Genomic DNA, 22,883 nt, shown 5'->3' on the forward strand with positions numbered 1-22,883 from the left:
TGTTTTTATCATTCTTTCAGAGCGCTTACAGAAAGTCGTTTAAACGCAAAACAAAAAAAGCCAGAAAAGCAAGGAAACCTTGGATTACTGACAGTACGTTGAAATTGATCAAACAAAAAGATGCTCTTTTCAAGCAATTCCTAGGCACAAGGGATGCAACAGATTTAGCAGAGTTCAAAAAATTCCGGAATAAAGTTAATGGTACTCTAAGGGCAGCAAAAGCGCAATATTTCGAGAAATTATTTAATCAAGAAACGATAATGCGAACCGATATCACCTGGAAAAAACTAAACAGTTTACTTCGTGTAAACAATCAGCCAGAGAATGCAGAAGAGTTAGAAATAAATAATCAGCCGACATCAGGTACGGCATTGGCTGACGCTTTTAACAATCACTTTGTATCGCTGGTGAATAGTTCCTACGATCCTCGTTGCACAGAATACGTAAAACCAAAGGTCGTCGAAAGTGCATTCCTAAGCCCCACTAACACTCATGAAATCTACAGCACGTTTCTCAGCCTTCGAAATAGCAAAAGTTGCGATATTGATGATTTGCAGATTCGCCCAGCTAAGCATGTTCTAGACCTAATCTGTCCTGTCTTAGAGCACGTGTACAATCTTTCATTGGCGAATGGCATATTTCCTCGGCGCATGCAAATAGCAAAGGTAACAGCACTTTTCAAATCTGGCGACAGAAACGACCTCTCAAATTATAGGCCGATATCGATCCTGCCTATTTTTTCTAAATGTCTTGAGAAATTGATTAATACCAGAGTAACCTCTTTTTGTAAAAAGCACAATGTAATTACGGATTGCCAGTATGGGTTTAGAAAAGGTTGTTCAACAGAAATAGCTTTACTGATGCAAAAAGAGATAATTTTACGAGGCTTTGAAGACAATTTACTTACTCTCGGTGTCTTTATTGATTTTTCGAAGGCTTTTGACACCCTTAATCACGACACTCTACTAACAAAACTTGACATTTATGGCTTTAGGGGAACTTTCCTGAACTTAATTAGAAGTTATTTGCAGTACAAGTATCAGACCGTTGTCGTAGGTAACAACTGTTCAAAAAATTTGCCTATATTCACTGGAGTTTCTCAAGGAAGCATACTAGGACCACTATTGTTTAACCTGTATATAAATGACATAACTAATATCAATACCAACGCCCAATTTGTTATCTATGCCGACGACACTAGTTTGTTCATAACTTCTAAGGACGTGAAAGAATTACTATGTGTTGCTAATGATACACTAGCCCAAATAAACAAGTGGAGCTTATTCAACTCATTAACTATTAATACTACCAAAACAAAAGGCGTGCTTTTCCAGCCAAAAAACAAAAGGCACAGTATTGACGGACATCTAAAAATAGGCACATCTTTCATAGACATAGTACCATCGGTTAAAAGCTTAGGTGTCATATTCCAAGAGAATATGCTGTGGAATGACCATGTCAACATTATTGCTAACAAACTTGCACGTGTTGTTGGAATACTAATAAGATTACGCTTCCTTTTACCATTAAAGGTGAAGCTCCTACTTTATAATTCTCTTTTCTTATCTCATGTTAACTATTGTCACCTCGTATGGGGCAACACGACTAGCAGTAACATCAACATTCTATATTTATTGCAAAAGAAAGCCATCCGTGCAATTTCAAACTCTTCATTCGATGCGCATACTGATCCTCTTTTTTGTCAATTAGATATAGCGCCGATAAAATCGGTCTACAATACAATTTTGCTGAAACGCTTTTTTACGGAAAGAAAAGGTAGCAACTCATTTTCTTGTGCACTTGTCAAGGCTAACACTAAATACAAGCAGTTTCAGTACACGTCACAGAGAAACTTGGCATATTCCGCACTCAAGAACTAACTACGGGAATCAAATGCTGCGCCATGAACTACCATCTCTACTTAACTCTTTTCATTAATCACCCTACTTATTATCATTTCAATTGGGTGGCCAAACTTGCCACTCATATTGGCATTCACGTGAATGCTTAGTGTTTTTCTTTGTGTTTTGTTCTGATGTATACGTGTTCTAAGCTGTAATTGCACAGTGACCTATTTAGTTTTGTATTTCTGTGAATGTTACCCGTAAATGAAAAGGGATTCATAATGTCTGCATTTTGTTTTTGTTTTTTCCTGTTCGTGTTTTTCGTAACTTGTATGACAATACTATATCTGCATTCATGTCAATTTTTTCGCCGCAGTGCGAAGTAACTTTGTATAAATAGTCCCATTTATCCACATATTGTTTATATTTTTTATTGTTCATCTTGTACTTGTGCACGCATTGCTACGTGATGCCAAAGAAACCAATAAGGGACACAGACCTAGTCAAGCCGATTTTATGGCTTTTTGTCTGTGCCCCTGCTATCTGTACGTTGTATAGATACAAATAAAGTTCAAAGTTCAAATACACTGTCATACAAATTTAACGATGGCATGCATACACAACGTAATCCCTTTTTTATGATATCGTAGGCCTCGATAATCTCCCTCGTAATGTGATTTCTATGCGCGGAAATTATGGTGGTGTCTTCGTAGATTGGAGTGCACCCATGCTCGGAGCAATGCCGCACGACATATGAGTAGGCTTTTTTAAAGAGACATGAAACGAGAAAGACGAGTAATGAAATGGGAATCAGCGCAAGGAAATGAAGCGGCAAACGTCACTATCACATCCTATCTCGTATGCCCGCACACCACAGGCAGTCAACTATAGCACTGGCAGGATTTAGCGCACACGTCCATTATGATGTACTGTCTGTACAAGTATTTCTTGCTCTGGCAGTGGCCGGCTGTCCACTGCCTCTAACGTGGTACACAACTCCTGCCTCTCCGTTATATAAAGTGTGCCGATGCACAGAAAACGGGATGTAGTTTCGTCGAAGCTGCAAGTGTCACAGGTAGGGCTCTCGGTTCATCCAAATGACTTGCCAAAAGCTGGTACAAGAGTTCCTCCACACTTCGGTAGCCCAGGCGGTAGCCTTGGTAGCCAAAGCAGGAGCCAGGGAATGTAGGAGACTATTCGTGGAAGTCATCGAATTCCACAAGGACAGCGTACTATCACGTGTCATGTAAAGAAGCATAGCTGGTGCGCCTATTCTTGCGAGTAGAATTAACACATATCTACCACTGGGGTTCGCAGAATGGGTGGGTGCAATCGGACCCAGGTATATGGCAAACTACAGTAGCGAATACATTGCAAAACGAGGTGGCAGAGGACAGAGAGAGAGAAAATAATGCAGAGAAAGGCAGGGAGGTTAACCAGAGGTAGTTCCGGTTGGCTACCCTGCGCAGGGGGAAGGGTTAAGAGGGATAAAAAGAGAAACAGAGTGGAAGGGGGAGATAGAAAGAAAGGGAGACAAGCACGAACAAAGCGCGTACACTACAGAGCGGTAGGGGGCGGCATTCTTAGAGTCTGTCGTGAAGCCCCGTAGACCGCAAGAACGTTAATAGCGCGAATAAGGCCTTCAACGCGGATGTTCTTTCGGAGCATTGGCCTAAAGCTTTTAGTTCTGAAAGTGGACGATTGTCCAGCTTGTCCAGTACCCTGCACATCACTTATTACGTACTGGACATACTTATTACGTAAGCATGGACGTGAGCTACAACACAAACATGCATTCGTCGTCATTTCGTCGCCATCATTCTCATCATCATCACCGTTCTTTGCTATGCCGTCGTCATCGTTCCGTCGTTGTCACTGCGTCGTCGCCATGCCTTCGTTGTTATGCCGTCGTCGTCCCTCTGTCGTCGTCATGCATTCACCATTCTGCCGTACGGCATCACCATACCGTCGTCGTTGTTACGTCATCACACTGTCGTCATCGCTCTTGCATTGTCGTCGTATCGTCATTGTTTTGTCATCGTCACTCTGGCGCCGTCATTCCTTGGTCGCCATAGAGTCGTTTTCATGCTGTCATAGTATTGTGTTTATGCCATCGTGGTCGTTCCATCGTCATTCCATCGTCGTTATGCTTGGGATCCGCTTGTTGGAGTGAGTCTGAAATGTGTCCAACTTGTCATGTGCTTATACAAATGGTCTAAAAAAATCAAGAGCATCGTTCCTCCGGAACACCAATGAAAGCATTACCTAAACAGATTCGCAGTGCTTGGAATTCGCATATTTTTATTCTTCTTTGTACGATGTCACAAGAGAACAGATTCTCGGCAATCTACGAAACAGTGGTCGATTGTATCTGGCCGAGTACACAGAGGGCAATTTGTTGACTACGGAAAAAAAACGGCGGCTTGCTTCTAACAATGGTGCTTCTCAGCATACTTTTAACTACGGTGCCTCCAAGCAACAGGAAGTTTTGATCGGTGTCTTTCAAAGAACGTTCCTTCGTGGAAAAATTCAGATATGCTGGACTCGCCTAAGCACATCCTAATAACGCAACTGCAGACGAAGTGCATGATAGAGGGGAGTAGAAAATAGCACTTCCAACAATGAATCATAATTTGTTTTTCTGGAAATTAAATTAAGTTCTGCGATTTTACATGCCAAACCACAACCTTATCACGAGGTGTGATAAAATGGGAGACTCTGGATTAATTTTGACCACCTGGAATTTTTGAAGATGCATCCACTTCAGGTACCCAAACGTTCTTGTATTCAGCTCTCATCGGCCCTCATATTCAGCCGTGGAGGGTGTCGAACCCGCATCCTCGCGCTCAGCAGCGCAACACCACAGCCATTGAGCAGACAAAAGCACTCAAAATAAATTCCACGCTAACTGAAACCTTCAAGAAATAGTTCATTAATCATTTCTTGGAGAAACTGCCAATGTATGCCGCCCGTACTTGTTTGACACTTGGCGACCGAACTGTCCAGAAAGTAGCTGACTAAACAAAAACTTTTATTTTTGGCGTTAAGAAAAGCGGTTGAACATCAAGAAAGAAAAGCAAGTAGGAAGCGCCTGACGGAGCAGTGAGCTAGCTGCCAGGTTCAAGTGGAACGAAAGGTTTTCAAACGCAGTACAGCTTCACAATTTCAGCTCCAGACAAATGTGGCAGAGACTCGGTGGTGCGCTTGCAACTACACTCATTCCTAAAATTTACACAACTGTTGCTGTTACGGTAAACAAAGAAACAAAAAGAAAATATATTATTGATGTCACTCCCTCCCCCCTCTCCGCACACGCACGCACTTCCCTAGACTAAACTAATAAACAGCTTAAAATATTTGAGGTTTGTGTTTAAACTAATTGAAGATCCTTTAGCTCTTTTTGCAGTTGCTTTCAAATGACTTGCAATAGGCTGAAATTGACCACGGGCTCTGGCATACGTTCCACGCTGCTCTATACGCTCTACAAATTCCGCTGTGCGAAAATCAGATTAGAGTAGCCCATTAATGAAAGCTAAATATCTCTGCTGTACCGCATGAAACAAGTAAGCAAATTTTGTTGTGCTGGGTATATCGTGCTTTCCCAGATTCTGAGTCATTGTAGCCAATAAACGTTCACCTAATTTTCACCCTCGAGGTTCAGTCATAAAGCTCCCTCTAGGTTACTAAAGTTGTTGCCTTGTAACGGACCAAACAAGAAGGCGGGACGGACCAAAACATAGCATTCGGTGGCAGAATGCACCGTGGCAGTATTTTCGTCCCTGAATTATTACCGATTAGAATAAGTGATAACGGCAGGACAAAAGTTTGTTTAGCGGTCCAGCAAGCACAGCTATGTCAACTTCTTTCGGCGCTGAGAGTGAAGTCATTTCGGGGAAAAGTAGTGCGTGGAAGAGTCATTACTTTCAGTGCACCAAAATCAGCGCTTCAGAACCTTTTCAGTACGTTAATGCACCGAAAAAGAAACAACCAAGAATAAAACATTCCTTTCATCGCAAAGCCACCCGCAATAAAGAAGCGTTGTGGCTCTACACGCGCGCTTGCTGTTTTGCGGAATGGTCGCAGGCGAGCGAATGTTATTTTCGCTCCATCCTTCTTGTCCCGATTGAATTGCAGATTGCCGGAGACAGCACCTTGGTGAGCGTACTCCGTACGTGGGCGTTCCAGTCGAGCGACGTCCAACCACGTTTCAAAGAGTGGTGAACCGCAGAAACGATAAGGCACTTGCGCTCGTTTTGCTGCCCCGAATGCGCACACCGGTGAGTCGTCGGTGACGGCGGAGAGTTCGCGGCCTCGAGCGCAGCCGCCCCTCTTTCGGTTTCAAACGTGAGCAAAGCAAAACGCGCGTGGCCGTGCCCAGCAGGACGTCACTCGTCCGTTTCTGCAATATGCGGGGCTCCACCACGTTTCTGTACTGCGCCTTCACAACTGCGAATTTGCTGGTTTCATCGGGGGACGCGAACTCCGGGGACTTCGTGGCAACGAAGACCGCAGCCCTGCACGGCGTGACGCAGACACACCTGGGCAAGACGGTGAAGGCGTACCTCGGCGTTCCGTACGCAGAGCCCCCCGTGGGTCACCTGCGCTTTTCCAGGCCCGTGCGAGCCAAGCAGAAGGACAGGATGGTTCTCGCCACTGAGTTCAAGCCGCCCTGCATGCAGCTCAATGGTGCTCTGCAGGACTTACCCTGGTTTCAAGTCGACGATGGCGTCAGCTCTGAAGATTGCCTCTACCTGAATGTTTGGGTGACCGAGTGCAAAGAGCCGGATAACAACGCCACGTGTCCTCTGAAGCCCGTTCTTGTCTGGCTTCATGGAGGCGGATTCCGGGGTGGTTCCTCCACTATGGACGTCTACAACGGTGGCACGCTGGCCGCGTCGGGCGACATCGTAGTCGTGACGCTCAACTACAGGCTCGGCGCGTTCGGCTTCTTAAGTCTCAACGTGTCGGACATTCCGGGAAACATGGGGCTTTACGATCAACATTTAGCTCTCCGCTGGCTACGAAGCAACGTTCAATACTTCGGCGGCGACCCGAAGGCAATAACCTTAGCCGGCCAGGACGCAGGAGCTACGTCGGTCGGTTTGCATCTCACCTCACCCCTCAGTCGACGGCTCATTCGGCGTGCTATTCTCATTGGCGGCGCTCCAAACTGGCTTGTAGATCCACTGAGTACGAGCTCCAGCTACGTGCGGGCGCTCATGTTGACAAGCGCCCTGGCTTGTAGCGATTCGACTTCGGTGAGGACGGCTCCCGTAGTCGCTCGCTGCCTCCGTGATGCCAAGGCGAAGACCATAGCCAGAGCCGAAAGCGAGATATTCAAGCAAGCGTACTACACATTCTGGCCTAGGGACCGAGACGAGTTGGTCCCCATGGACCCGGTCACGGCCGTCGCTCGTGGGCACGTTCTTCCTGTCGACGTCCTGGTCGGCGTCACCGCCGAGTCCGGATACTCTCAGGGAATGGCTTTCCAGAGGACGCTGTTTGACGCCAAGTCTTCGTCATCCGAAGTGTCTAAGGAATCGGCTACGCGCGTGTTGAACGATGTCCTATTCCTTTTTCCAAGGTCGGCTAGAGATGAGGTGGCCCAATTCTACTTTGGGAACAGCACCGACGACCGCGCTGGTTCTGTCAGGGCTGCGTTGGCTCAGGCTCTGGGCGACGTCTTCATCAACTGCCCAGCAGTGTTCTTTGCGGAATCCTACGGAGACAGGCCAATGAAGTCTTTCTTTTACAAGTTCAGCTACCGGCCGACGTTCAGCCGCTGGCCAGCATGGTTTGGGAGCACTCATTTTGATGATGTCCCCTTTTTGTTTGGAGTTCCTTTGAGGCATCCCACCAAGTTTTCTTCAAAGGACGTGGCTGTCAGCAGGATGATGGTGGCAACACTGACATCTTTCATTAAGACTGGGTAAGTTAGCTGCATATTTTGCCGTTCTAACATTGCAACAACTAGACCAAACATGTAGGTGAGTTTGTGAGGTTTTGTTTAAGTTAAAGAGAAACATGTTTTCAGGCTTCGAGATGAAAACGATCAGCACTGCCAACGTTTAATTGGTATTACAACGAAGTTATGACACAACGTAGAACAGTAAAGATTGCGACAATGCTTTTCGAATCGAAAATTTCGTGGTGGCGCACGTTGTTACATGGTAAACACGAATTCGTCAACTAATTACCAGAAGGTTACTGAACAAATTTTATTTACCGCCTGTAAAGGACACCTTGATAGTAATAATTCGAGGCACAACTCAAAGCGCACACGTTTTCTAATTATCTAATGCCTAACACTAATCTTGGGAAATATGTCCTCAGACTATGTGGTAGAATGTATTACTGTTTTAGTTAGCAATTCGCACTGCATTCTTTCACAAACCTGATAAGTATTAACTGATATGGTTATGCGCTTTGCAACGACAGGACTAATTGGAGATCACCGAGAGAGGCCTTCAACCTTACATATAATGTAAAACAGGTTGAAGCTAGTAATTATGATAATAATAACGACGATGATGACGAGCTGAACTTGTTATCCTTCAAATAGGCGAAGTCTGTTGCAATAGCAAAGGACGAGGAGCTAATGTAGATAAGTATCGGCGCATCGTGGTAGTAATGCTAAACCACCACAGTCATGCAACACGTGCGTATCTGAGAAGTCATTGTCCTCCAGCTTATAGCGCGATTTACGATAAGAGAGAAACGGTTACCAATGTAGCTGCATTTTTTAAAATTTTGTAAGCTACATTTATTGTCTGGTGGCTGTTATCTTTGAGTTTCTTCCTCTTCACTATCATCAACCGGCAACATTAACCACCAGAGTTCTTTTATCTCTTTATGCTTTTGAAAACACGTGCATATCCTTTCTGATAAACATTTCATCTCGAAATCTAAACCAAGTGACTTATTCGGGAGAAACTAAAGGAACTAATTTGACCTCAGCTAATGCTGTAGATCGCATTTTTGCTATTTTATTTACTATACAATGCACTATATTGTACTGCTTAACTTGTAGTTGTAGATAAACAACGCAAAAATCCTGCCTTCTGTCCTGCCTTTTTACTAGTATTATTTATTTGTAAGCACAATCTAAAGCATTAGACGAGTGACATGATTATGTTAAATTGCTTGAGCGAGCAAGAGTTCCGGAGCATACTGTTACACGCCTTCAACTAGACGAAGAAGCACATACTGGAGCATAGGTTAATTTGGCATGAGCTTTCCGATTAAACGTCTTTCTACAACAGAGCGACTTAGAAAGAGACTACTCGCTACAAAAATGAATTATCTCACTTGATATCTTGAATACAACCGAACATTACACTCTCTACAGCACGCGTAGTTTAAGCTGCTTCTCCTTGATATTTTATAGACTGTCACGTTAATTATTATACAAATGCATACTTTAATATAACGTACAATTCGATACCCAGAATACAAACTGAATGTCTCAAGCTTAAGCGCACGTGCTATTTGATGTATTAACATTTGAAAGCTTGAAAAGCTTTCACAAATAACGTCGCCTAGCATCACGATGTACCATGAACACCTTCATGTTTCGGGCTCACGCCCGAGTATTTTCTCATGTCTTCGCATTCTTGGAGCACATACGACCTCGTGTGCCCAATACGTCGCTGAAAAATTTTATGTTCTTCGTCTACAATTACGCACGGTGCCACAAGCAGTCGGTAGCGTCATAATACGTCAACATAAGTATACGCGCTGCTTTGTTTTATATCCATGGGACAAAATGTGCTGCGAGATATCCAGTGGCTCGTTCCTGGCGGAAGAAAGAGAGACTATAGAAAACCGTGTTTCTCATTTTAGGCGCAGTGAAACACGACATACTTGAAATCTTGAAAAGCATAAGTATAGTATGCGGTGGGATTACCTACTGAAGCAATTGGTTTATAGCTGCTTTTAAGAATTCGCTGACGTTAGACCTTGTTTCCCACTCGCAGCATACCCAAGCCTACCGACGAGATCGACTGGCCACAGTACACGTCAACGACTCCCGATTATTTGGAAGTGGACTCTGGTGACGTATCAAGAAAGCAGGACCCATTCATTCGGTGCGACTTTTGGAGGAGGTATTACCCAAGAAGTGTTTAAGCTGTGCCAATGCGAACTTAAGGCGCATTTCAAAGAGACCGCTCGCATGTCGGGTATTGTAACATTTCTGGGGCTGTGTATGCGGCAAAGCAACAAGGCGGTGCACGTGCTGCAAAAGTTCTGCCGCTACTGTCTTCTGCTGCGTGTACTTAAACCCCGAGTTCGTCCTCCGTCTCCAGCGCAGTCAGCATCAGAATGTTCAAGCGACAAATGCAGTCACATCAACGAAGAAAAAACGAGCTCCTGAAAGGATTCTAAGAAACTTTGCAATGAGTTGAAGGCTGCCAATCGTCGACGGCGGCAGACAAGCCGAGCGGAGTCCTGCGCCAAGACAACGCCGTACAACAGGGAATCTTTGGGAATTTCAGACGACTGTACAAATATATCTTAATGAAGCTGCCCCTCTCCCACTTTTACTTCACCAGCATGCCTGACATCTTGTACATTTTTTGTTGTTTGTTCGGGACATGGGATGTTTTTGAAAATTTCACTTCGACAACATTGTATTAAGACGGAAGAGAGCACTAAAACACGAACCCATTGATTTTCTCTATTGAATTTTGCTTGACAGGCTCTTCGCCATTGTAGCGAATGCTTGTAGAGCTTTAAAGCTCTTAAGGTGACTGGAACACTTTGACGTTAGCCAGAGTGAGTGTCAGAAGGGAAAAAAAAGATAAATCCCAATTTTTCAGAGCGCATCTCATAGGCGCCCGTTCTTGCGTTGAGCGTTGGCATGCCTCGGCGTACCTCGGCGTTGTACATCGGCGTAACCCCGAGCGAACGAACACGGCGAAAGGTGAAAGCTAACACGGAGCGCTGCGGTAGATGAAAGAATAGCGCGCGAGGAGGAAAGTGGAGGAGGAGCGATGGGGAGACTGCCTGCGCATACGCCGAGTTTTCGGAGGCCACGCCATGTCCCCATTTGCCCATATACCCACGTGCCCCGAGTTTTCCACTGAAAACATACCTAGTGGCGCATGCCCCTTTGCACACACCCAGGGCCTTAACTGCCCATTCGTGCTGTGGCAAAGAACCATTGGCTCGTGGTGTCACGTCCATTGCTTGCCTCAGCTGCTTCCGTTGCCTCCTTGTTTACAATGCATGTGCATGGCAGCGATGTGGCTCAGCAAAGCTTTGCTTCAGCGGATATCGTAGACGCTGACTGCGTGGACGACACGAAGCCTTGAGCACAGCTTCACTGCAGATGCAAGCGCTTACGGGTCTTATTACGCCTCGTCCAAAAGATGCGAGCTGCGTATACGGCGCTTAATTTGTACTTGATGCGGGACTAGAAATGTATTCCAAGCTGTCGAAACTTTCCGCTTCTAAATTTGTTCAGGATCAGTGTCTTTTGCTCTTCGTCATTCATTTGCAACTGCCTATGATGCAGCGGCTCGTTATGTTTTTGATTCAGTAACACTCCTCGGTGGTGTCATAATCTAATGGCTTACTTTCTTTTGCGAGACGGCCACTCTACCATCTGGGCTACCCAGGAGGCTAGCAGGTCACAGCACGAGGGCGAATTAATCGACAACCGATTTGCCGTATTCAATGTCTTTGGACTTCGAGTTGCCGATTAATTCGCATTTGTGCTGCGACTTGCTAGCCTCTTAGTTAGCTCAGATGGTAGAGCGACCGCCCCTCAAGTGCCTTCGTCCAGGGCTTGAATCTGATCAGGACGGATTTTTCCTCAAGTGTGAAGATTTCTTTCTGAAAAAAAAAACGTACAAGATTTTATTCGTAACATTGTGCTACATTGCAGTTGGTGACAATTTTTTTCCTTTCATGAGTGGCAAAGTTGGACCAGCAAGGAGAACCTGCATTGTACTTTTCTCCGCCATTCACTCTTGCAAGATGAACATAATTAATCTATTCTTGTTATACTTACCCAAAAATAATTGATTAGATGTTATTATATTACAGCAATTGTGATGTGAAGAACAGAAACTCTGAACACATAAAAAAACTATAGTTTATTTGCAGGAGATTCATAACTTCTCATTTTAATGCACACAGCCTATATGTAACACTCAGAGAAACAGTGTAAAAAAAAGCAGACCTACTGTTTCATTTATATCTTACACTATGCACAATAATTTGTGAAGGTTACTCGATGTAAACTTCACCCATGGTACCTCCAGGTACCCACCATTGACGTTGAATGTTTTCAGGAGGAATTATACATTTCTCTCTGCTGTCGTCATCTCGCTGTAAATAGGCACTTGTGAGTTGTATCACATGACAAAAACACAGTCGAAGCACATAGCAAATAATTTAGAAGAAAACCTTGGTAAATAAGCGTGCAGTTCACATACTCACAGGAATGCTCCTTAAATAGTGTGAGCAACGGCTTTTTCACGTCATCCGACAGCCTCAGTGTATTCATACACTGACAGGGTGAAAATGTTATGCACCACTTCACGCTACAGAAGGAAGGTAGAAACGAATGCATGACTGGAAATGGCTAGTTATGTAGGCACAACCCTAGCTCTTTCCAGTAATACCATGGTCAGCAGGGTATGAAGTTATTTACAAGGTGTTTTGTTTGCCGGTACAGTTTCATTCTGATTGCATACTTGCCTGAAACAAGAACTATTCCAAGTGCCAATTTATGGTCAGACCATTAATAAATATTATATTTTGTGCAGGGGCTTTATGAATATGGTATCATGCTAATCTTAAGGCTGAACAGCTAAGCTGTAACAGAGAGTAAACGAACCCTGAGAAGATGATCTAGAGTCTAAAACAACAGAACAAGAATATGACTGCACATGCATTTCAGAGGGCAGTCTTAAATAAATATTCCAGTTGCAACTGCATAGAAAAAAGAAATATCATAAAGCACATGCAGTAAACACTAACAGTCACAAGAACTGAATCAAAGCAATCAATTAAGATTGCTTTGGAGGGGCAACAAATAATCAAAGTAAAAGAAAGAATACAGTGCTTGTCTCAGCAAAATTTCACAAGCATGATATGTTGCAACATCATTTGTTAACATACTTTGCATTAGGATTTGCACAGCTGTCTGGAGGACTACTTTTGAAACTTCGCCACATTAACATTGTTCAGTTGTGCAATTCTATGCTAAATTACTGAACCTTATTTATGCACCCAACAAATGACCAATCACTGTAATAAAAGTTAATATTCTGAGCTTCTTTTTAGGTTTCAAGTGCATCGTCATGTGCCATTTATACTGCTTCTGAACAGACAGATCTGCCTTTATTTCTTCATGTACTTTACTCAGATATCAGAAAAGCAGGTTCCTACCCTCAGACCTAAAATGTACAATACCTCGGTTATATTTGCGCAGTAAAGAATGATGGACCACATGGAATTAGTGAGCAAGTAATGTTACCGGCCTTTGGCATGTGTTTACTATGTATAACATGTATGTAGAGAGCACAAACTGCTTCTAACCTGGTCATGTATTATCTGTTTCATCATGCTTCATTCAGTAATACATTTTCATTCAAATACTGCACATACTCCGTATAGAAAAAATGGTGAAAAATGTATCAAATACTTATTTTGCATTATGCTTAACTATATTCCCTCTTATTAAAGAATAGCCTCAGAATTGCTTTCTCCACATAAGTTAGTTGCTTTTAACAAATCGTAAGCTTATTCGGCCTGCTTTCTAGTATCTTTCTTGTATCTTTCTAGTAGCTTTCTAGGCGCCTACGTGCTGTCTCGTGTCCCTTCTTCGTGGGTTGTTTTATTCGGCGCCGTCTTTGTAATTCTAGTATAATTGCTGCAAAATAGTAATAAAATATGACTAGAGTTGGTTAAAAACTGCTAGCATTTAAAGGTCAACAAAAGCTGAAATGAAAGGCAGTGCACCTTATTGCATTGTTTGTTACACGTTTCTTTTTTACTGAAAAAAAAATAAGATGGATATCGTGTTACAGTATTTGTGAATGAATCATTCTAACTGTACCAAGCACATGACAAAACTTTTAGTCGTGGAATGGCAAAATACTGCAGAACAATTTATGTCTTGACCTGAGCAAGTAGAAGTATATGTGCCATTGTTAAATTACAACTCGTTGCCTTGGGGGAAAAATAGCGTAGAAAGTCGGAATGCAAGGTATCAGAATTATTTCAATGAACGAGAGACAATCTCAAGGACAGATGAAATATTTTGATCAGTGTATGATGACCAAGCGATGTGATTGTATAAATATACACACATAATCTTCGTTATTACACATTATTTTTCGGATAAAACATTTTCCAGTATATACAATGAAAGAAAGTTGACTAGTTATGTCATGCACGTACACACAACAACTTGCAGTGCAGTCGTGAGAAACGGTCACACGTTCGCACCGTAAAGAAGGCACAAGTACTTGAGCACATCCAAGGTGCTAGAAACTGCATTTGCATTGTCCTTTTCGTAATGCAAACCTAGAACACACAAAATGGATCGGTGACTAGTTGTGTCATGCAGCGATTAAGCGCATTAGAATATATTCAAGAAGTATGAGAGCCATAGTAGCCACCGTACATATTTTGCACTCCTTGAATCCTTTATTTATGTCACCCTTTAAAACAACATTAAGTTTAATTGTTTTCTGTTTCATGTACACCTTTTTCTGTGCTTTCGACACAGTACATTTTCTACGTACTTACTGCAGTGCTTCTAGGGGAGAGCATTGGCTCTGAGTTCCTTCTCGCATTTTTTAACAGGCAGCTTTGAGCAGCTTGGATGTGGACAGAAAGCACTTGGCCACAGTCATCCAATGTGAAGCATTCAAGCAAAATCACGCGTCTCCGCACAGTGTACGTGTCGAACTTTTCGAGTCCACTGAGTGAAAACATGGCATCCCGCACTTCCTTGAGAGCACCATTCTCTCGCACGTCTCTTGTTCAGATCGGTCATATGATGTCCCAGACCATTAGGTTGGGGTAGAGTTTACCCGCAGCAAACGTTGCGAGGTCTCCTTCGTCGCTCATCGCGGAGTCATGGGTGTCGCACTTGTGATGACACTGACCTAGTTGAGCATCGCATCAGATTCCGATGAAGAAGCGCCGCACGTTCCAGTAGTGGGTCTTCTGGAAGGTGGATAAATTCGTAGAGCATTGTAAGCTCTTCTACACCGAAGTGTAATATATTCACCGCATCTTTAACAGGAAGCGTTAGCTCGGGCCCAACTCCGACGCGGCCTATTCAAATACATGTAAAACGCAAAAACGTTCTTATGAGATAATCCCAGGACCGATTTTGATGATATTTGTTGCATTTGAAAGAGAAAGTTAAATTCTAGTAACTGTTGGAAGCGGAATTTCGATTTAGGGCTTGAATTTTCTTATAACGATTTTCAAATATTTGACCGTTTGAAAAATATAGAAGCACGAAGTTTACAAATTCATAGCTCTGAATCAAAAACTGATATCGTGGTTCTGTAAAAGGCATCCATTAGATCATTGAAAGCGGACAAATTCAATGTGTCATTTTACATCTTACGTGAATTTGTTACGTTGGTTACAACGGTTTTGCAAAAGTTGTATTTCCCTATGATTAAATTTTCTTTATATTCATGTGTAACATACCAATTTTGTCCGCTTGAGATGTACTATTACATGCGATTCACAGAATTGTATTATAATTTTTAGTGGTTCAGTTACAGAGTTGCAAACTTGATAGTTTCGTTTTTGAAAATTTTCAATTTTTGCCAATTTTTAATAAAATATTGACAACCTAACTTAAAAATTCGAAACCAGCAGTCACTAGATTGTAAGTTTGTCTTTTAAATGCAACAAGCCTCGTCAAATTTGGTGCAGTGGTTGTCGAGAAAAACGAATTCTCATTTTACATGTATTTAGATAGGAGCACTCGACCTAAAGCTTCCTCTTAAAGTGAAAGTGTCTCAATACAGCGAAGGTACGGTAATCAATGTCTTCGTCATCCACATTCTCATCATCAGGACCATCAACAACAGTATAATCATCGTCAAGCAGAACAACGACGATGACGATCACAACTTCCTGTTTCATTTATTTAGGAGATACACGAAATACTGGAATTAAGCTTTTCCACATTATTACGTTGCCCTACACAAGATGGCCGACCTTCAGCTCCCGGGACTACTTAGCCGAAGTTGGCTTGCTGACGGGAAGGATGTAGTAAGAAAAATATGACGGCAGAGATAGTGGCAGAGGCTCGTGCGTTTCTACTTTTAAGGTGGCGTCCGCTATCTAGTGCGGGTCAAACAAGACTTGTGGGGAAGCGCACTTACATAATTGTGCAAACCCCTCTTTTCGAGTAATTAAACCTTCTCGAAACACAACTGTCATTTTGAATGGCCGTGTCTGTCTAATGTGGTCTAGCAGTAAAGGCGTATATTTGTGGATAAACACCTAGATCATGGGATTTAGCATTCCAAAACTGCACACTGGGTTATGAGGGACACCATGTTGGAGGGCTCGGGGTTAATTTTGACCATTTGGGGTCCTTTATCTTGCACCCAAAACAAGGAATGTGAGCATTTTCGTATTTTGCCTGTATCAGAATGCGGCCGCCGGGGCTGGAAACCGAACCCACGACCTTGTGCTCAGCAGCGCTATGCCAGAGCCACCGATCCATCGCCGGGCGTATGGCCTTCATTTTCCCTTATAGCACTATCAGCACGGCCCATTGTTGCTGTGCAAAGACTAACAAGTGATCAGTCGACACAACTATGCTCACTGATATTATAACCTTATTTAGGGTTAGGAAGCGCGACAGTTCAGAAGTTCTCGGCATTGCGTCGTGTTGTGGCATTTTATCAGCACGCTTTCCTTTAGCAGGTTGAGATGGGCTACAAATCTGAGAGAGCGCAGTACAATATGAGGGGGTACTTCGGCCCTTATGTGACAAACATGCTTATGTCGTTTTGGGCATGCTCATTTTGTAATGGGGAAAAGTGAAGTATGTGAAATGATTTTCAGAAAGAAAATCTACTTTTTGCGAAGTCTGATCAGGTACTGAGCTGCTCTACAGCGCAATACGACAAGAACATGACTGCTATATGAAAAATAAGATAGGCATTGTGCTTTGCTGTATTTAGAATTTTGATCATTTGGGATTTATGGTGCCTCTCTTCGAGTCAGAACAACATTTTTTACGTCACTATCGCTTAGTTGACGACATTCGTGATTGAACACTTTCCTCGTATGATAGAAGGGCGATCGTTAATTATAGACCAAAGAGAAACTAGGTAACAAAGGCACGGTATGGTTGTAGATGATCGACGGAGCCCTACGGATATTTGCATATGAGAAACTGTGCTCGCCAATGCATGCAGTCTAGTGGAGTTGAAATAACCATAGTAGAAGGAGGTGCTCATAGGTAAGGAAACTGCAACTTCGGCAGGTGTTTCAGAACTTCTTTGTAAAATGAGCATCTCGAAACTCGTTCTGTGTCGGCTACAGCGCTATGCTTCCACACGGCCCACCTCATATGGTTCACGAGCAGCATTAGCAGTTGGTACAAATTTCCGCCAGGTAACACCATCTCTTGTTCTTGCACTAATTATTGCTTTCACGGAATGTTACTAGGTTGGCGCTTGACTGCTGACCACGGTATAAAAGAAGCTAACGGTGACGAGAGCGGTGCATGACTGGCAATGCAGCTTGTGGCGGTATATGCCGAGGGAGTGCTCCAGTGGTTGGGTGTCGCTTTTCATATTGTCCATATCCTAACTCTGTGCCATTAGCAGCGTTTCTTGTGCTGTCCACATTAATATCCCGCTTCCCGTTTGCCTTATCTCCGGGACCCATGCAACTACCCGTGGGGTAGCTTAGCGCAAATAAAACCACGGACACAAGGAAGACAGACAAGGACAAGCGCTTGGACAAGCGCTTGTCCTTGTCTGTCTTCCTTGTGTCCGTGGTTTTATTTGCGCTAAGCTACCTCTTCAAATATGGACGACCAACTAGCCCAACTGTCAACTACCCGTGGAACTGAACAGTTGTAAGTGGCATAAAGGCGTCTGTACACGTACGTGTAGAGTGTCGAGTCCCTGGGCTGTGCAGCCATGTGTTGCTAGACGGTGCTCTCCCTGCGGTTGGCCATGAGCGGCGTCTCGCAGCTGCTGCCGCCCTCGTCCTCGAGCTCCTCGCCCGTGAGGCCGAGGTTTCCCGGCACGGGTCGCAGTGTCCGGTGGAAGTCGATGCGCGCGTACTCCGTCGGTGGCTCCGGGAGCTGGGGCATGGCGCCGCCATTGTGCGTCCCCGAGGAAGCAGCAGCGGCGGCGGCGGCGGCGGCGGCACGGCGTAGCGTACCTCCCTGCTGCACGGGCAGTACGGCCACGGCTTTGGGGAACGACAGCTCGGCGTACGTAACCTCGCCCCCACCGCTGCCACAGACGTCCTGCTGTTGGCGGAACCAAAAAACGAGCGAGTTGAAAGGCGCCTACACACCGTCTTGGGTGTCTCTTGCTGACCTCTAAGTTAACGTTACCTTGCAAACTTGAGCAGATTAGACCAGAGATTTCAAACTTGGGCTGGCTGCCGTGCCATATACATAGTTGTCTAGACATAGGGAATTAGTTCTAATTAGAAGGAGTTTCAGCATTTATTCTAATTTGCAGGAATTAAAATGGCTGAAGTGGCGCCTGACCGAGCTATCTAATAAATAAAACTAGGTTGAGGGGCCCCTCGCGGACATACTACAGATACTTTGCGGGCCTCCTGCGGTAAGTTGATCGCGTTTTTTGAACATATTTGAGACTTCCGTGAACTAATATGCTGGTTTACTACCCAATGGGCCCAGTAAAGAAGAATGCCCGGGATGTCGAACCCTTGTGAACTATAGACTATTGGTCTACATCGCAATGTGGCCAGCAAAGACACCTGGGTGTCAGCCCTGTGTGAACTAGCCTGCTGCTTTACTTCGCAATGTGCTCAATAAGGAAGAATGCACTGGGTGTAGGAGCTCCATGAATTAGCCTCTTGGTCTATTTCCCGTTGTTATGTTTATATTCGATCCCCATGCCGTTCTTCAACGCGTCACTCAAATCTCAGCACACCGGCGTTATATCGCTTCGTCCTCACCGTGGCCAGAAGTTGAACACGTGATACTATGCACACTAGCAAGACACTATTGCTGCTGAGTCATTGAGAAGAGATAGTATTTAGTTCCTCCCAACTTGTTCCTTAAATAACATGCTGCTATCCAACAAGCGAGACATGCAAGCTGAAAATTTACCTTGTATATATCAATAATTCCTTTGGAAGAAATTTTCTTTCGGCGAATTCACGCTTTATTGTAAGTAGAATGTTAAGCGGAACACTAAACTCGGCAAGTTGTTACTGATTCATGTTTGAATGGTAGCACGAAAACTTACCGAGGACGAACGCTGCACACATAACGACCGGACAAAGCGTCCGTTACTTCGTGTTGTGTAGGTTTTCGTGTTCCCTCTAAATATAAAGTAGCCTGCTCACTGACATTATAGTGGCAGTCTTTAATCCTCTTACTTTACACTGCTACTATCGCACGTCACAAAGCCAATTCACTGCTTGATAATAATGACATATTAATGCTTTCTGGAACGAACGTCATGAAATTCGGCGAAACAAGCTACATCGTGTGATCGTGTATGAAAAATTCCAATTTCAAGGTGGTTCGTGGTTAATGTAATGTTTTCTGACATCTTTAGGTAAGAGAAAAATAATAAAACCGATACCGCGCATTTAAAATCAAGGTTTCAATAGCTGCCGTGGCAAGATAAATTGGTCCTGTTTATAATCAGCAGAGAGCAGGCAGATTTGCTGCCATTCTAATTTCCACACGTGAATAAACTGTGCGACGGTGCGTCGAGGTTTGTCGCTGACATTTAGACGTGCTTACCTTCTTCGGCGAAGCTGTCCTATGGTTTCCTAAGCTTTCTAGACTTTCCTTCAGTGGCAGTTGTGCTGTGTAGGAATCCATTCCCGCTGCCAGGGCAACCATTTTTTCGTGCGCTGCATCGTAGCCGGAGAAAACTGGAATGCAGGCAGAGAAAGTTTGGCATAAACAAGAGAACTCTTGCTCATTTGTGGTACGTTTAATCTTTACTCGTTCAAGGTACATTTTCTGCGTTTTAGATGTATTGAAATAACATGGGCACGTGGTAAAGATTCTTCCAAATTATAAAATTCCGCGGCTTCAGAAAATCGGGCCAATATGAAGGCGCATTTCATTTCCCGATTATTATACAGCTCGTCGAACTACACATGGGACGTCACTGCTCGAAGAGCGTGAACGTTTCTCTTATAGTAAAAAAATATTTATTACAAACACTCTAGCTTTAGGAGTGATATTCAACACCTATACACAACGTCGAAACGAAGAGCATTTGTTGCTTTAATGCGCAACGCAAGGATATCAGAGTTGTTATCAAAGGACACCAATATTAGGATAGGTCTCTAACATTTCATCATGATAGTACTTTGCCGACGATAGTTATATTATTGTTGGTAGGCGAAATTACCAAACATATTGTAATAACAGTCTATCGTTGCAATGTGCATTTTCACGAGAACTTTATTGATGATTGAATTCAATGAATTGTCGCAGCTGTCAAAATCTTACATATTGCTTTCGCTATACACATACTCAAAATTAAACATTGTTTTAGCAGACCAATAAAATTAGTTTATGTTCTCATTATTTTCAAATCACCAAATATAATTAAATTTATTGCAGACCCATTTAATACGGCTTTGTTCTTGCTCTAAGTGAACAGTTATACGTGTCACATGTCTCAGCTAGGTATTCTGATGGAGGCATACGATCATGTCAACTTTCTTGCGCTTTAGTCGCCTCCTCTAGTAATATCTCAGTCCAGCAGCTGAGAACGCGCATTCTGCTGCCGTTGATGGAGAGATTCGGAGAGTGATATCGTGGAACTTTGGCCTGACCTCTATACCATCAATCATACAGCGAAGCTGTTTATGCAGACCCCGTGCCGTCGTTCTCGGAGTCCGCTAAAGCTGTCATCATCAGCAATGGCTAGAGCGTCGTCGTCTTCTTACACAGCTGGCTTGTCGGCGCCCTCGGCGCTACCGCGCGAACGCGAACGCGCTCGTCCCACTGCTCCCGCGTTTGTCGTCGTCTTTCACACTGGCTCCGTTGCCGCTCGTCAATCCAGCGCAGAATTTCACTTCTCTTCTGTCGTCGTAATGGGGATGCCGCGTTTACGGGGGTATCGAGCCATTGCCTAAGAGGGCATGGGTCATTCATTGTCTTACATGACGAACAGATTTAATTTTGAAGCACAAGGCAGTGATTGTGAAATGTAAATGCCGTCATCTGCTGTCAACAGGGCACTGCAAGCGGAGGATGCACACCGAGCATTGCAGATACAAGATACGACAACTCAAGATCAAGCGGTAGAAGAAACAGCACAACACGAAGCAAATACAACATTACACACAAAATGAATACAAAAAAAATCCAATCAGATGGTTTTTATTTGACGCCATACTTTGCTCTCATTACTGGCGCGCAAAAAAGGGACGGAGCAACTTGCACGCGAAAAAAAAAAGAAGCACCGCAAAACACAGACAGAAACCTCATGCGCAAAAAAAAAGAGAAAAAAAAATTACACAGGGAGAAGTGAAAAAAAGAAAGCACTTCTAAAGCATGCTCACCCCGCGAAGCACGGAAAAGCGAAAATGAAGTGAAAGAATGCAAAACAAAAGATTTACAATATAGATTGCGAAGTTTGACTTGCATGGTGTAACACTTGGTGTAACTAACACAGCTTCGCTGTTCGACCGTCTTCACGGACTGGAATGGTACTGGAATGGGACTGGAATCACGGACTGGTGATTTTTTTTTACTATAAGTTCTTAGCGACTATCCATAGTATTTATAATACTATCGATAGTTTTGATTCACTGTTTTACACACATTCGTGTATTTATAAAAATATTAGTCGCGTGTTTGGTTTCGAGAATGAGTGCGTTCCTAAGAAAAACAGCGAGAGCGTCGGCTGATCATGATGATGTTTTTTACATCGCCTTTTAAATTGGGCAAGGACGAATAGTCACCTAGCCTGCTTGATTTATTCAGGTATGTCATACGTGCTTTTCACTCTTGCATTTTTGTATAAATCTCCTTAATCTTTTTTTCTTCCTCCAAACTTCTCTATCTACCTTGTACCGCCACCTATGCTGTAACAGATCCGGTCGTATCAATCTCTTCCGTTTTTTTCCCCCAACACTCTTAACGCCTCTTGCTTATCCCTTGTGGTGCTTCCATCTACTTTAAAACCAAACGCTTCTGGTAGGTATACGTTATCTACCGGTCTCACTGGGGTTGCATTTCATTAGGTTGTGCTGAGTGGTCTCTAGATTTTTGCTGCAGCATACACATGCCTCATTTTGTTGCGAATATTTGCTTCGGTATGCTTTTGTTCTTACGCAAGGAGCTCGAGCCTCAAATGGCAAAGCACTACCTTTTATGTTATTGTACAGATTTTCCCTTCTAATTTCTTTCGCCCCATTCTTGCAAATAACCATGGTCTTTCTTGTTTCCATTTTTAGCATCCAATTCACTGTCTCTGTTTCTCTCACTTTCATTTTGATGACTCCTGGTTGCCACTTTCAATTATCCTGTACTTAAATGTCAACTTTCTTAACTTGTTCCTCCATTGAGTCCACGGTTTTTAGGTATTGGGCCGGCTCAACTGAACTGACCCTGGGGCTGTACCCTTTGTGACGGATGAGTAGTACTCCAACATACTGGCGTTTTGTTTGGACGTGGCGCCTCCTGTCGGTGACAGCACCAACTACCGTGTTGCAAAGTGATAGGCGCCACATTCGAAGCCAAATAGCGGCAGCTCACCAAAACTGGCAAAACGTGAGTACTGTGAAGTCTGATCACGAGGCACTAATATCGTTAATGACCATTCGCTGAGCAAAGCATGATTTTTT

General features: G+C 43.7%; 2 protein-coding genes across 3 annotated transcripts in view; one reads left to right on the forward strand and one right to left on the reverse strand.

The window, feature by feature from the left end:
• Positions 1–6,108: 6,108 nt before the first annotated feature.
• LOC142582924 (acetylcholinesterase-1-like) lies at positions 6,109–10,480 on the forward strand. Its single transcript, XM_075693058.1, has 2 exons — positions 6,109–7,773; positions 9,821–10,480. The coding sequence occupies exons 1-2, from the start codon at positions 6,251–6,253 to the stop codon at positions 9,969–9,971; spliced, it is 1,674 nt and encodes a 557-aa protein (XP_075549173.1). The 5' UTR covers positions 6,109–6,250; the 3' UTR covers positions 9,972–10,480.
• A 1,445-nt stretch (positions 10,481–11,925) lies between these two features.
• The window catches only part of LOC142582925 (protein turtle homolog B-like), a 343,110-nt gene continuing 332,152 nt past the window's right edge, over positions 11,926–22,883 (reverse strand). The window contains exons 12-14 of one of the 2 annotated variants that reach the window (XM_075693060.1): positions 19,813–19,946; positions 17,963–18,330; positions 11,926–15,032 (exon numbers count right to left, since the gene is read on the reverse strand). In XM_075693060.1, the coding sequence (XP_075549175.1) occupies positions 18,004–18,330; positions 19,813–19,946 (461 nt within the window). In that variant the 3' untranslated portion in view covers positions 11,926–15,032; positions 17,963–18,003. Of the gene's footprint in view, positions 15,033–17,962; positions 18,334–19,812; positions 19,947–22,883 lie in introns of both variants that reach the window. The other variant, XM_075693059.1, reaches the window with a different exon arrangement.

The sequence above is a fragment of the Dermacentor variabilis genome, chromosome 5, assembly GCF_050947875.1.
Source record: "Dermacentor variabilis isolate Ectoservices chromosome 5, ASM5094787v1, whole genome shotgun sequence".
Lineage (NCBI taxonomy): Eukaryota > Metazoa > Arthropoda > Arachnida > Ixodida > Ixodidae > Dermacentor > Dermacentor variabilis.